Source organism: Sipha flava, unplaced genomic scaffold, assembly GCF_003268045.1.
Source record: "Sipha flava isolate LNK unplaced genomic scaffold, YSA_version1 51369_pilon_pilon, whole genome shotgun sequence".
Classification (NCBI taxonomy): Eukaryota; Metazoa; Arthropoda; class Insecta; order Hemiptera; family Aphididae; genus Sipha; species Sipha flava.
In genome coordinates this window covers 1-15635 of record NW_020273442.1, presented here as the reverse complement: position 1 = coordinate 15635, position 15635 = coordinate 1, and the positions used below count along the sequence as shown (strand labels likewise).

The 15635-nt window shown below is 28.5% G+C and overlaps 2 protein-coding genes across 4 annotated transcripts; one reads left to right on the top strand and one right to left on the bottom strand.

The window, feature by feature from the left end:
• Positions 1-292: 292 nt before the first annotated feature.
• LOC112690638 (ubiquitin carboxyl-terminal hydrolase 10-like) lies at positions 293-8159 on the bottom strand. Of its 3 annotated transcripts, none has more exons than XM_025564685.1 (9): positions 7048-7253; positions 3812-4049; positions 2410-3735; positions 2135-2348; positions 1854-2079; positions 1711-1794; positions 1482-1646; positions 1189-1417; positions 293-429 (listed from the first exon to the last, which is right to left on the bottom strand). In XM_025564685.1, the coding sequence occupies exons 1-9, from the start codon at positions 7048-7050 to the stop codon at positions 347-349; spliced, it is 2568 nt and encodes an 855-aa protein (XP_025420470.1). In that variant the 5' UTR covers positions 7051-7253; the 3' UTR covers positions 293-346. The 3 variants fall into 3 exon arrangements, with proteins under 3 accessions (XP_025420470.1, XP_025420468.1, XP_025420469.1); XM_025564683.1 differs by lacking the exon at positions 7048-7253 and adding an exon at positions 7669-8159 and having other exon boundaries at positions 294-429; XM_025564684.1 differs by lacking the exon at positions 7048-7253 and adding an exon at positions 7669-8157 and having other exon boundaries at positions 295-429; positions 2410-3717.
• A 3034-nt stretch (positions 8160-11193) lies between these two features.
• Positions 11194-15574, top strand: LOC112690637 (COP1-interactive protein 1-like; the record flags this gene model as incomplete). The annotated part of the gene is given in 15 exon segments (XM_025564682.1): positions 11194-11487; positions 11653-12038; positions 12104-12220; positions 12307-12368; positions 12452-12825; positions 12897-12991; positions 13448-13619; positions 13682-13806; positions 13870-14037; positions 14099-14341; positions 14567-14662; positions 14729-14832; positions 14896-15088; positions 15157-15363; positions 15422-15574. Coding segments are annotated over 14 exon segments (2475 nt in total), but the record flags the coding sequence as incomplete, so codon positions are not given.
• Positions 15575-15635: the final 61 nt, after the last annotated feature.

Here is a 15635-nt window from a genome sequence, read left to right as displayed (position 1 = left end):
TCCATACACACCAACTGAAAATAATATACCCATTCTTAGCACACCCATAAAACAACAGGCAGTTTTATGAGCCGGCTTAAATAAAATGGGGTGAAATTTACTAAATGGGAATCAAATTGTTAGAAGTAAAGCTTATAATCACCAATGTATCAATTATTTCTTTAGAATAATTTACTAGTAAACAATTTTCATACACACAAACTGAAAATAATACACCCATTTAAAAAAACTCTTTACCACCACTTTGATAATTATTTACTTAAAATATAACATAGTTTATCAAACACAAATAAAAAGCTTGTGTCTATAACCTTAGCTCATTTACTATAACACCCAATACAGAAAATCATAAAAATAAAGAATGATTACCTGCAAAAAGTTTGTACTGCCTAGTCTTCATGTTATTCTTAGAAGTTTTTGATATGAGCTCTATAAAAATAAATATAATTTTTATTTTAAAATGGGTTAATGATTAATTTTAAAATACAATTAACTAGTACCTAATGAATATATAATTTAAATTTGAATAATTTAAAAACAATTACTTAAAAATTAGCTTTATTTGCTAATATAAATTTAGCAATTGTAATTATACATAAAATTATACAAAAGAACTATTAAATGTACAATTTATTTATTATCTTTATGAAAGTTATTATTTAATTACAATTATGACCAAATTGTTTGTTTTCAAGATACATTAACTTAAATAATGGCATTCTATATTATATAAATTAATGCATGAAACATATTTTTAATATTTCATGAACTATAAAAATGTATTAAAAAGAAATATTAATTATATATGTAGTTGTAAATTTCATTATTCTGACTACATGATATTTTTATTCAACACAAATCAACTGTCAGAAAATTTATTTTTATTTACCACTAAGAATTTTTATTACAACTCTTTGAGCAAATATAAAATACTACAAAAAGATGACAATGTGGTTGGACCCTATTACTTTTCTATATAGATTGAATAACAATATAATGTTCGTTAAAATATAATATACTTGTATGACATAACACTAAGCTTAAGACCATACATTTATTCAAAAGCTACTCTTATGAGTCAATTAATGTACCCAAATTTCAAAAACAAATCTTTAAATATAAAACCAGATTTGAATTAAATAGAAAAATGGAATGTGTTCACATCACAATTAATAAAAAAGTACTCACTGGGTTCAATTTTAAGATCAACAGAAAACTCAACATTTTTCACAATCTTGGTCAATTTTTGTTGTTTGTATTCAAAACATTTAAGATGTAATAATAGGACATAAGGTAGTTCATCAATAGTAACTTGTTGATAAGCATCTAATTCACGGTTTGTCTTTGGGCAAGTTAATCCTTCAAGAGTATCTTTAGTGACAAGCATATCTAAAGCTTCTCGTACAGATTTTGCTTTCTAGAAATTAGTACAAAACTATTAAACTTAATTTTTAAATATATATATTAAAATATGCAATTACTTCAATATCAAGTTTAAGTGTGAAGAATGGTTCAATATTTTCAGTCGGTTCATTTTCACCATTTTTCACTGTACGAGTTCTTAACTGTCCACGAAATATTTCAGATAAAGGAGTTTTTTCCATTACTGTACGTCTAGTTACCATTTTATGTTTACCATTAACTTCCTAAAATATGTTAACAATCAATAGTAATGAGAATTTATATTAATTATTCATTGTTAAAACTCACCTTCCACTCATTATTGTTGTCAATAGCATCAGCTTCGGCTTGTGTATCATCATTGCCCATATTAGATTTGCCCATTTTAATCAGCTGTTGAAAATATATTCATTAATTCAGTAATTCAACAATAACAAAAATTCAAGACTTACTTCTATCATCTCATCATTAATACCATTAAGAAGATAACTCATAAACTCTTCAGCATCTTCTTGGCACCCTTCTTCAAAAGATGGTAATATTTTATAAATATAGCTTGGCTCAAATGCGGGTCCAACATCAGGCATTTCTTGTGGGGCCACAGATGTAGCTTGACGTTGCTGTTGAGTTCTACCATTTTTAACACTCAATTGTTGGAATTCTCCAATAAATTGTACCCTTAAATTAAAAAAATTAATTTATTTTCCATAAATATGAAATAAAAATAACATACATGCTCTCAAGAATTGGAGTAGATGATTTTTGTGTTCCTCGAGGGTTTCTATTTTTAAGTTTAAATTGCACACTTCTCATAAGGTTGAAAAAAGGAGGACATGTTAACAAAGCTTGCAATGTGGCATTTATATAACAACGTGTATTACGATTAGTAAGACCTCGTGGCTGTAGATGAACAGTTTTATGATCCAGATTATACACGGACAGAAATTCTAAAATTATTAAAATCATTAACTTTAAGTTCACAATATTAAGATAATAGAAAAAACTTACCTCCCACTCTTTGCAAATGCAATGTATTATCATCAACACTGGATATGGAGTTAGGATTAGATGGCCTGGGCTTAGCTAGTAATGTTTGTTTTTGGTTATTGGCCACAAATATTGAAGACCGGATTGGATTATCAGGAATACTTCTAGATGGCATAACAATAGGTTCTGAACTAGTATTTGTAGCTGGTTGACTACTACCATGTAGTGTAAAAACTTTATCATTGTTTGTTGTAGTACATCCAGAAAATAGTCCGGCCCATGTCTTAGCAACTGGTTTAACAGGTTCAATTTCTTGAACATCAGGTTTAACAGGAGGAATAGCAGAAACTGAAGAAGCCTGTTCTTGATTTGAAGTAATTTCTTCTTTAATTTCTAACACACTAGTAGATTCTTCTTTATTAGTTTCTTTTTTTTCAAAGTTTTGATTTTCTAAAATCACATCTGAAGTACCATTAGTAACAGGTTCTTTCTTTTTTTTGGTTTTAGTTAAATTAGTTTCCTTTATTTTTTCACTAGACACAACTGGCGCATTGTCATCTACAACAATAGGCACTTCTTTTATAGAAGATATTCTTTCATCTTTTGGTTCTTCTGGTTTAATTTCTATGACTTCTAATTTTATATGTTCTGATTGAATCTGATGTTCTAATTCTTTATCCTGTTGTATAGAAATGATTTCTGGATCTACTGTTGTCTCATTTATAACATTTTCTGGTACTTGAGGATAAACATTATGTACAGGTGGAATTGGATTAACATTAGGTTTGCAAGATTCAACTAAAAGAGGTTGTTGAGGGACTTGACCAGCTGGTGGTGAATGGTACATTGGTGGACCAGGCTGCGGATATGGATTGTAAATAGAAGGATGTGGATGAGTATACATTGGATATGTTGGATGTCCATGGTGAGGTGGTAAATATAATGGACTATTTTGAGGTGAATAATAATAATGTGGAGGAGGAACAGCAATATATGTTGGTGGTGTTTGGTAGTTTGCTATTTCCATATTATCTGGATGGCGATAAGTCATATCATTATTCCGTTTTACATTTTGTGGTGGAGGTATTCCTTTAGGATTCCTAGAAATATTTGGTCGCCTGTGATTAGGATCCATTGGTAGTTCAGGTCCAGGATACATTGGTTGATATGGCGACATTTGTGATGGAACGTATCCATGTACTGGTGGAGGTACATTACCCATATATACTGGAGGATTAGGCACCATTTGATAAACAGGTGGAGGGGGGCCAGGAACAAAATTTCCACCATTTATCATCACAGGGTTTTCAGGCTCAGCATCACCATTAACTGTTGGATAACCACAGTCTAATATTATGCATTTTTAAATACTGTATCTTAATCAATTAAAAAAAATTAATAATAATAACTTGAATTAATATACCATATTCTTCTGCTGCTGTATTCCAATCAGAAATATGTGTTATGTTGCCAACTTCATTAATTATTCCAGGTGGAGGAAGTGCCTGAGCCTGGGTGCCACGAAATGTCCATGGGAAATCAGGATGTTTGAATCCATCTTCTCCAGAAACCCATGACTCATTCCGAGCAGAATACAGCATATGCAGTAAACGGCCTCGTTCCATGTCATTGATATCTGTGAAATCAAGGAACTCAAACTCCTAAACAAACAAAATACATCAATTTGAATTAATAATACATATAATATGAGGGATAATTAAATAAATATTTAGTTGAAGATACCAAATAGATTGTAGGAAAAGGAAAATTTGAATTAAGCCTCAATAGCTCGTAATACCTCAATAAAAAAATGTAATTTTCATTATTCTGATATTCATAATTACATTGAATGAAGTATCTACTGTCAGAAAATTATGCTAATATTTAATTATCAAAACGATAATAAATATATGGAAATCATTAATATACCATATTTATAACGCTTAATAGTAAAATTGTAATAACAATAAGCTGACTCAAACATGGACTTTAAATTTATTTAGATCAATAAAATGTGGAATATCCAAATAAATATAATACATTACCTAAGTATAATTAAATTGAGATAAATGTCATACAATATTCTGTTTTTGTTTTGTTATTAATCTCATAATTATTATACTATTATTAGTGATTATATAAATAATTATATTAGTATTATATAGTAAAAAAATTAATCCAACCAATATATATATATAAATTATAGCAAAATTTAAAAATATCTTTAGTAAGTTTTTTAATAAGTGTATTTTAAAAAATAATAACTTAAATTGAATATAAATTAAATTATCATAGCATTTTAGTACATCATTATACTTTCCATTAATATATTATATTATAATATTCAATAGTAAAAAAATATCCTAGAAATTATTGTAACTGAAAAAACATGAATGTTATTTGGGTAGAAAAACATAATTTATTTAAATTAAGTAAATATACATATATACATATATATATATATATATGTATATATGTATATATATATTTTAATTTAAATTTTTAAATCATTTCCTAGGTACATTTTTTTTAATTATAATTTATACTAAATCTAAATTACTATGTATCTATTTTTACAAACATTAAAAGCTTTTTCAATTAAAATAATAATCAATTTTTTTTTTTTAGGCAATAAGCCAATAATTAACAATAAAAATTGTGCAAAATTCCTATAACCACCCAACAAAGTACACGACTAATAACTATATTATATACATATATATTTTGAAAGTAAACAAGATATACGAAAGTAATATTTTATGGTTTTGTTAATTCATAGAAAAAATGATATACAACATGGTAGATAAAAAACCAATATAATGAAAGATTTTTTTAAAATAAGGAAATAGTATCATTGAAACTCCTTACCTTACATGAAAATTTTAATGGGATTAAAGACAGTATAAAATGCATAATACATTTGAATTAATAATAATATATAATATAAAAATAATAAATTTCTATTCAAATAAATAAAATAGTCAAGATTTAATTAATTAATTATCCGAAATAAAATAAAATGAGTTCTTGTTAATAAGTATTAAAACTAAAATAAAAAATAAAAATATTAATAATTACAGTAAAGAAAAATAAACATCATACATTGGAACCAAATAGATTTATACAGTAAATGTTAACTAGGCATAAATCTAGTTTAGGGGCCGAGCGATTTTTTCAATTTTTTTTAACAAAACTCATGTATTTCATCGAGTTAAGAACGATGGTGCAATCAAAATTTGCCGCTCTCGTTTAGTTTCAAAGTTATGGCCTTCCTAAGTTTTCGATTTTACATTTATACACATGCGCGCAACACTACTATAATGACGCGCGGAGGACCATTTATGTTATTTTTCTGTACTTACGTATTCGGTATACCTTTTTTTTTTTTTTGAAACTTATGTAAATATGTAGTATATACCCTGTGACCTACTTGAGGTGGTATTGCATAGGAAGTCAGGGGATATTGTCGATTTGAATGCGCTCGGTAGAGCCGAGTGGGTGCAACACGAGCTTGTGGAGCAAGCGAGGGGAGTTTTGCGAATTGAGCAAAACGAACGGAGCTGCGGATCGAAGCAACACTCAATGTTATAAACAAATTAATTATAACAATGTTATAAACGTTCCCTAAAAGTTAACACGTCTGCCTAAATATAAATTAGTGAAATCAAGGTAGTCACTGAAAAATAACAAAAATGGTCCTCCGCCCGTCATTATAGTAGTGTTGCGCGCATGTGTATAAACGTAAAATCGAAAACTTTGGAAGGCCATAACTTTGAAACTAAACGAGAGCGGCAAATTTTGATTGCACCATCAAATTCAATGCCTTAAAACACACATTTAGGGGGGAAAAAAATTGATAATGAGCTTGGCCCCTAAACTAAATTTGTTCCGTTAACTATTAGAAGTAAGGTATTTTTATAATTAATAAATAATAAATGTAATTTTCATTATTCTGGCCATACACATTAGTGTTGATCTACTGTCTGAAAATCTTCTATTTTTCATAGGTATTAAAACAATACTTAAGAAGTAATAAAGCTTAATTTACCACTTTTGTAACGCTTATAGTAAATTATAATTACTAAATGCTGACTCAAATGTGGAAAATTATAAGTTTAAATTGATTTTATTAACTAATCAAAATATTATGGAAAATAAAATTATTGATCGACTTTTAATCAACTTTTAAAAATAAATATAACTTAATAACACTAAAACCATTAGTGAATTATCTTTAATATACATACCTCAGTCATAATGGCAATTTTAGGAATGATTTGTTATGTTGAACATAACCTTAAATATTTACAAAATAGAACAAGTGACATTTTATTAATTTAGGGATGATATTCAATCCTATTAGTACAATTAGTATGTAGCAATTTGTCTGCAGAAGACAGACTACAACATAGAATACAAAAGGTTTTATTCATAGATCACATAATTAATCTAGTGTGTAAACAGTTAGGATACCTATAGTTAAATTTAACTTTAATGACTGTTAAAGCATTAACAATAGGCAATGGTATGCATATGATGGCCAATAGCCAATATGAGTCGTGGCAAGTTGATATTTAATTTTAAAATTTTATTTTGTACCTATGAATGAAAACAAAACATTTAAAATCAACAATTAATATATTCTGATAAAAAAATCACCATTATAGTGGTTCATAGAATGGACATCTGGCAATTGCAATCAGTTGAATGTGAACCTATTGTCATAAACGCTTTTAAATTAATACCATGAAAGAACCGCTGAAGTAATGAATTCATAGAATGTACAAGCCGGCATTTCAGATGCACACCACAACACACAACAAGGCATTAACAGAAAAGAACGCTTTTAAATTTCTTTTGTAACTGATCCAAAAGCATTTCTCAACAATAACACACTAGCTATCTCACAAGAACCGCATAACCTCAAAAAAACCGAAGAAAGCAAAACGACTAGTTAACAAGTTACGGGAAGAACATTGGAGTTCCGACTATTTTATAGGAAATCCTTTAAGCACGCCGGTGACCATATGTATTAGGAAATGTAGGCGACTAAATTAAACGGCAACCATCACGACCACCGTTACAGACGGATGTGGCAGCGAACTCGTCAACCGAAACATAAGTGTTATGTACGGCAGGACATAAAGCAAGCTATCGCTGTCGCAAACATAACCGCAGTCGACGCGCCACGTGTGTCACCGCTGACCGGCCGGCTATAGCGGTCACCGAGGACACAAACCTTCCCCAAGTACAGTGGATAATAACGTTAGGAAAACGTACCTGTGTAGCATTGTTGTCCATGATCGCCGCGTTGGTGATGTTGGTGGTGGTGGTGGTGGTGGTGGTGGTCCGTTACAGTAGTGTTCCGCACTACCATTCCATGGTATTGTTTTTCACAATCGTTCGGCGGCGGCTACGACGTCGTCGTGCAAATCGGCAAACGTTACGTTGCGACGCGAAACGTGTGAACGCAACACGAGGCGAGACATCGCAGAGTGTATGAAGAAAATGACTGTGCGTGTACGCGTGCGAGCGAGGCAGATAGAAAGAGAGAGCGCGCGCGCGCGATCGAGTGAAAAACAGACCGATGGGCGAGAGGGAGCGAACGCGGGAGAGTAAAATGAAAAAATAAAAAACATTACATATTATATATGTATATATAGATATATATGTGTGTGTGTGTGTACATACAATACAAGCACGCTCGCGCACATATGTACGCGAGTTTACGTATGTATTTATCTGTATACGTTATGTGTATGCGTATGTCCGTTGTGTATAACCAGTCGCTGCGCGTGTGCGTATCTTTTTCGTGCGGCACAGCGCTGGCAGTGAGTAGTATGTGTAGCATAGATTCTGGTCTCGTCACCCGCCGCCTCGCACCACCACCCGACCGACAGTGTGCGATCCCGCGCAGTTGGCCCGACTGCCGGCCGTCCGTGCGTCGCATCAACTTACGCCACGTCCGATTGGGCTAAGGGACACGACCTTGATCGGTGGCGACCAATCGAGGTGATCGTTATGACGACAACGTCGCAAAGGTCGTCTTGGAGAAGAAAATCCTACGAGGAAAACGCCGGACCGGTGCTTTTATTTACATCAGGTCATCCGCTCACGTGCTTTTGGTCTTAGACGATTCGTTCGTAACACTTGCGAACAGACTGCGACGAATCGTGGTATTCGATCACGACCTTGTACCATAGAGTAGTACTACTACTCTATACCTTATACCAACCAACATATGATCTCGCTACTTTTTGAGGTTACGATCCTACGGCGGTTCGTTATAAATGCTCGTCAACGTTTTCTATTTTGCCGACATAACGCCGTGTATTGGCAATGTTCCTAAGCATAACTATTCTGTATAAATTGTTATTCAACGAAATCGATGCGTGCGAAATTTTTCTTGTATTCATACCACAATTAAGTTACCTAATGCGTTATATCGTAGACATCTTTGATGAATCGTACTACTCATAGGTTCGTTTTAGGTTATTTGGAATCATGATAAATAAACGTGTGCGGTAGGCATAAAAGGGTTTAGGAAATCAAAGTTTTAAATTATTCTAACAAACAAAACCTTCCAAAAAAAATCTTTGAAATCTTTGAACATACCTACTGGTTACTGAAATGAAATTAACATTAATTCTATTAATTTGAAAAGAGTAGATGAATATTCATCTTCAATTACGTGGACACAGTTATATTTAAAAGCTTACGATTAATTTACCTTCTAATTTGTATTGAAGACTCAGAAATGTTCATATTGAGTACTTATTAGTGATGGGCATGAGTAACTAATAACCACCGACTAAATCGGTTGTATTGAATAAGTTTATTAGTCGGTTTATGACATAAATATTAGTTGACGAATAATTTAGTCGACTAACGAATAGTAATAATAATTAGTTTATTAGTGGGTAGTATTTCTAAAACTGTAACTAATATTCGATAGTCTGAATTATTCGGTCGTGCTTATTATTAATCGGTAGTATTTTATAAGTATAACTAATAATCCGAATAATTCGGTTATGCCCATCACTAGTACATATGTATAATATACTATATTCGTAAGATATAAACCACAGACTGTACAAACTAAATTTATGTATATATGGGAAATTTACTCTCGGCAAATATATGTTTAATTTACCTAAAATGTTTTATGGTATATATATATATATATATAGCTTATGAATGTAAAAATGTTTTATAATTTCCATATATTACTTAGCACTTACTTCAATGTTCACTAATATTCTAGTCTCCAATTACTTATAACATTGGTTATAATTGTATGCTGTAGCGTATATCACAGAAGAGTATAATTATAAAGTAGATATACTATACTGGGATTTAAGCTCAGCTCATATACGTAGATGCACATTCAATATAAAATTTAGCAGTACTAAAATTATCCACCCCAAGATAATCTATGGAGAGCAAAACCCCCTACAACCCAATACCTTTACTTGGCAAAAAATGTTTTAGTTTCACCATTTAATTATAAATGTAGCAATTTTATGTATTATAACTAAATAGTATTAATAAACATCACTATTTTTTATCAATAAGCGATCAAACCTGTAGACGATAAATAAAACCAATACCTATCCTAAATGGTATTTCAGCAATAAACTTGACCATCATCACAGTATCACATGCATAGGTAACATAAACACAAATACCTAATACTCTTACTGCATACATACATGTATAACGTTATACATACGTATGTATGTACATTGTACGTTTGTGGCACAAGTGCTATGTCAATGCAAAATAATTCTCTTTAAACAATATTTTTACCTCAAAATAATCTGGGGGTGCTAAGAACTTCCTGACACCGTTGTATATGTATCAATGTTCATACATAATGTAAATCAGTAAGAATAGATACGTAACATTGAAAACATTTATTAGCTATCATCATAGATTCACAAAACATGATATATATATATAGTTATTTAATCATGGTTAACATATTATTTATGGCTCCACCATTTTACATTTTTATTGTATTAGTTTTATTAGTTTAAAAAGATACATATTGCGTTTCTTATGATTTTTTTTTTTTTTAATTTATATGTCATTTGCATAATCTATACAGTGAGCAAAACGGATACAAAATGTTTGTTTCTTGTGATATGACTTTGTACAATAATAAGTGTAGAAAATATCTATCTATTTGGTAATAATTATTTATACAATTTATTTAAAAAAAAATGTTTTTGAGATCCCAGTACAATTTAATTCGACTTTTGTTTAACTGTATAAAAATAAAAACATACAATAAAATAAAACTGTACACTCTTCTGCCTTCGCTGGAAAAATTAAATTAAATCACAGAAGCATAAATGGAAAATTTTTTTTAAGACATTTACATTTAAACGACGGCAGATTATTTTATAAAATTAAAATTTTCTAATCCATGGCATTGGAGTGTACAGCACGGTAATATATTATATATGATATGATAAATTGTGTATTGTAAACCGTGGTATACAACAAGGTCAGAAAGAGTTTGAATATGAAAAATCAATAACTTTTAAGCTTTGAGTCTAGTTTGACTGGATGGTGTTGGTTAACATTTGAGGATACGACCATTAAGAATAATATTTAGAAGAGTTTATTAGTATTTACGGTTTTGCACTTTGTAGAATCGTAACTCAAAAATGTATGAAAAAATAATTTGAAAAAATGGCGGCAATATCAATGTTCCTTGATGTTGATATTTATTTTTATTTTTCCATAGCTGACAGTTATAAATATCAACGATAAGAGATAAAACGTGTTGTAAAGTTGTGTTGTGTAATTTTAAATAACAATGAAATAATATATTCGGAATGCAAAATTTAATGGTACTTCAGACGATATATTTGAGTTGGTCAGTTTAGAGATCAAAGTGTTGTGCTTCTATAATTATTTGCTGACTAATTAACATTATTTTATTCTAAAGAAAAATTGAATTATTCTTTTTACATTTTTAAATAGTAATGAATTGTGAATTTTAAAGCATTAATTACTACTCAGATTACTCATTTTATTTTATTTTTTTTTTTATATGATTTACCTTCCAGTACACTATGACTAATTTAGGTAGTATGAATTTTAATATTATACTTCATAATTAAGAATTTATATTTAACTATTAATAATAAATCAATAAATTAGTATTATGTTGCCGTAGTGATTTTTGTTTTGATGCCATCCATCAAGGAATTTACATAGTATTAGTACTTTCTACATTTGGATACATTTTAGTTTTAGGAAAACAATAAATCATGGAGTTGGAGTCTGTACATGATGCTTATAAAAAAGAGTTGCAACGTGTATGTGAAAAACACCAAGCTGAATTAGATATATTACAAAATAATCATAGAGATGAAATTAAACAAATATATGAGAAAAATTCATTAGAGATTTCCAAATTGAAATCTTTAAATGAAACTGAATTGAACAAAATTAAAAACATTCATGAGCATGAAATTATTGAATTAAAAGAACAGTGTGAGAGGCGTCTAAACGATCTAAATGATTCTGATTTAGATGTATTAACAAAACGTATTGGAGATGATATTACAAAAACTCAAGCAAAACATAAGAAAATAGTTGCATATTTAGTAAATGAAATTTACAAACTTAAAAAGGTAATAATTTAATTTAAAAAATTTAAAATTATATTACTTATTTATAATTTTTTTTTTTTTTTTAGACAATTATTAGTTCTTCTTTTGATGATGATAGATTGTCATCAATTGATTCATGTGATCCCAAATTGATTAGAAACAATCTAAATGGACCTGATACAGACATTGAAACTTCTGACTATGTATGTTTAAAAATTAATTAATTTCAGATTAAATTAAAGTAAATATACTATCAATTCATAAATATATATTCCATCAATATTTGTAGGTTTTATCCCAGGATAGTATTGATATGCAAATCAAAGATCTTGAAGATATTGTGCAAGAGAGGTTAGTAATATTTTATGAATATTTTTTAAATTCTTTTAAGCATTAAATACTATATTTAACATTAATAAATAAAATTATTTCAGAGATGATTTACGTTCTGTAGCTATGTCCCTTCGTCAGTTATCTAAATACTTATGTTCCTTTCTAATTACAAAGCAAGAAGAACTAAATAATTCAATTGTAGATCATGTGAATGGAATGGGATGTGATGGAATTTCTGATGCTGGTGATAGGCATGTTATTGCATCAATAGATGAATTTAAAAATTCTGTAAATGGAGTTAAAAATTCTAGAAGAGTACATTTTATTCCAAATATTGAAGAAATAGTATCATTAATTGATGAAAACTCAATATTAGCTGATTTTACTAATACCGATGGAACTAACGAAGAAATAAACCATTTAAAATTGAATGCATGTTTAGAAAAATTAAATGAAGAAGCTGCAGCATTATCTGGTATTTAATACTATTTAATATAATATATCAACTAATATATTTATATAATATTACATATTAATTTAATTTAGAAGTAATTAACAATGAACAAAAATTACTGTGTCCAAATGAAGAAGATATTTGTCATAAAACATTTTTTGATAAAAAACTTGATTATTATAAAAAAGTAAGTTGTAATACAGTTTATATCTATGGTTGCTTCTAAGTGATTTGAATAAGAATTTTTTTTTGAATCAGCATTACATCCGCCATCTAGAAAGCAAGGGTACAAGTGATAGATATAGTTAAATATTTTGTGGTTAATTTTCATAGATATTTTCCTTCTACTAATTTACCATTAATTTAAGAGTATTTAGTTAAAATAACCTTATTTTTCACTTATAAAATTTTTGTACAGTAAAAATAATAAAAAATATGTTGTGATGATTTTACTTTTGAATTTTAAAAGATATTATTTCCATCAACAAAAAAAATATATATATATATATATTATTTATTAACACATTATAACGTTTAATATTATTATATATCAAAATATTTATTTATAAATATATGTTTCAAATTAAAAAATAAAGAAAAATTTAAGTTGTAAGTCATTAACATGTATTAATATTTTACATAGGAACTTGAAAAGCAAAAGTCTGATTATAAAAAAATATTTATGGAAAAATCTATACTTCAGCAAGAAAATTCTTCATTGAAGGACCAACTAGAAAAACAAATATCCTCTGCTAATCCTAAAATACAATACAATGATATTGAAAATGAACATTTATTAATATTGCTACAAAAAGGTATAAAAATTAAAATTTTTGCTACAATAAAAATCAATTTTTAAAATAATTTACATTTATAGCGCAAGAAGTCATAAAAAGTTTTAATGAGTGGCCTAGTTTACAAAATATATTTTATGAGTTTTCTACTGAATGTAACAAAATTATTGACATCATCAAAAATGAAAAAGATGATCTTGCTCAACAAGTTAGTTTTCTTAATTTTGAATACTAGTAAAATTAAAATTGTTAATATTCTTAAATTGTATAGTTGCTTGTAGCAGATAGACGACTTATGTCGTCTCAACAATTTATAAAAGACCAAACTGCTGAACGTGAGGCTGAAAGAGAAGAATTCGATTCTAAGTTAGAATTATTAAAATGCCAATTAAAAGAAAAAGAAAGGGAATCATTAAATACTGAGGATCTTAGAACACATGTATTGTATTCTTATTATTTATTTTTTTCTATTATTTATTGTAAATTATAACTATTTTTAGACTGAAAAAGTTGTCACTGAGGCTGAAGAAAAATATTTAATGTTGGAAAATAGACGACTAAAAACTGAAGAACTATTGACTGCATCTAAACTAGAAATTAAATCATTAAAAGAGATTGTTGGAAACTTGGAAGACCGAATTGAATCTTTGAAAAAAAATGAAGAGTCTCAAAAAAACTTAATCAATCGATTGACAAATATGTTAGAAGAAGAACAAAATCATGAACAAGAAATAATGGCTGAAGTATGTTTCTTATATCTTCTCATTTCTTATATGGTTTCCAAAGTTAAAATTTTGTAATTTATTTATGTCTCAAATATCCCAATTCCATTGTTAATTGAAGGTATAATCTGAATTTATAAAGATAAAAAATTTGCATGATTTTAATTTTTATATTTTAGATTTATAATTTAGAATATTAAGATATCCACAAAGCTTTATTTTTGAAATTGGTATTTTTCTTTAAAGCTTAACCGTGTGAAAAATCTGTCGGAAGAACAAAGTTGTAGTGATTGTCCTGAATTTGCTGATATTGAAATTGTTATTAACAAAATTAGATTGCAAGTAAGTTATCAAATTGTTTTTATAATATTTATAACTATATCATTGCTTTCTTTTTTCTTCTTTTAGCTGAAAGATGTAGAAAAAACTATTTCGAAGCGCATTAAAGATCTTGATACTTTTTGGGTTTCTGAAGAATGTTGCTCACCTATGTCTGAAGATATATCTGTTGCGTATGTTATATAACTAATTTTGAATTAAGTTTTAGAATTTATTGTTTTTGTTTTTACCCTTAGGGAACGATGTGAGTTACCCAATAAAATAATCATTGAAAAGAATAGTTCTCCTGCTCGAATAGTTGCAACATTAGATGATGTATTTATTAGATTACAAGAGCGTTTAAATAGACTTTTCAAATCGGAAGATGCTATTTTTAAGCATGAATCGGATCAACAAATGACAGTTAATAAACTAAATAAACTTATCAAGGTAAAATAATATTTAATAAGGCCTTATGTGTGATTATTCAAAACATTATTATGGATAAATGATCATAGAAATTGGAATCAGAAATTGAAATGTTGAGATCAAGATTGACTGAAAAGAGTGATCATTTAACTACTGCTAAAATGAAAATTGATGAATTAAGAGTATTAAAAAATGATAATGTTAATTTGGCTACCTCTCAACTACAAGAAAAACTTCAAAAAATAACAACAGAACACAAACAATGTTTTCAAATCATTGATGAACAAAATCAAGAAGTACATTCATTATTTTAGTTTAATTTTATTTATTATCTAACTTAATGTCATATTTCAGATAAAAAATCTGAAAGATTCAACAGAATATCTAAAGAATTTATTAAATTTGTATGAATCAAAACTTGCTGAAAAAGAAAATATTGATCCTAATAAGGTTAATAATCTTGAGTCTAAAGTTGTACAAATTGCTGAAGAGAACATAAATTTACAAGTAAACATTATTATTTTTTTCTGTTTAATGAAATATTATTAATAAAAATGGTTTTTTTTAA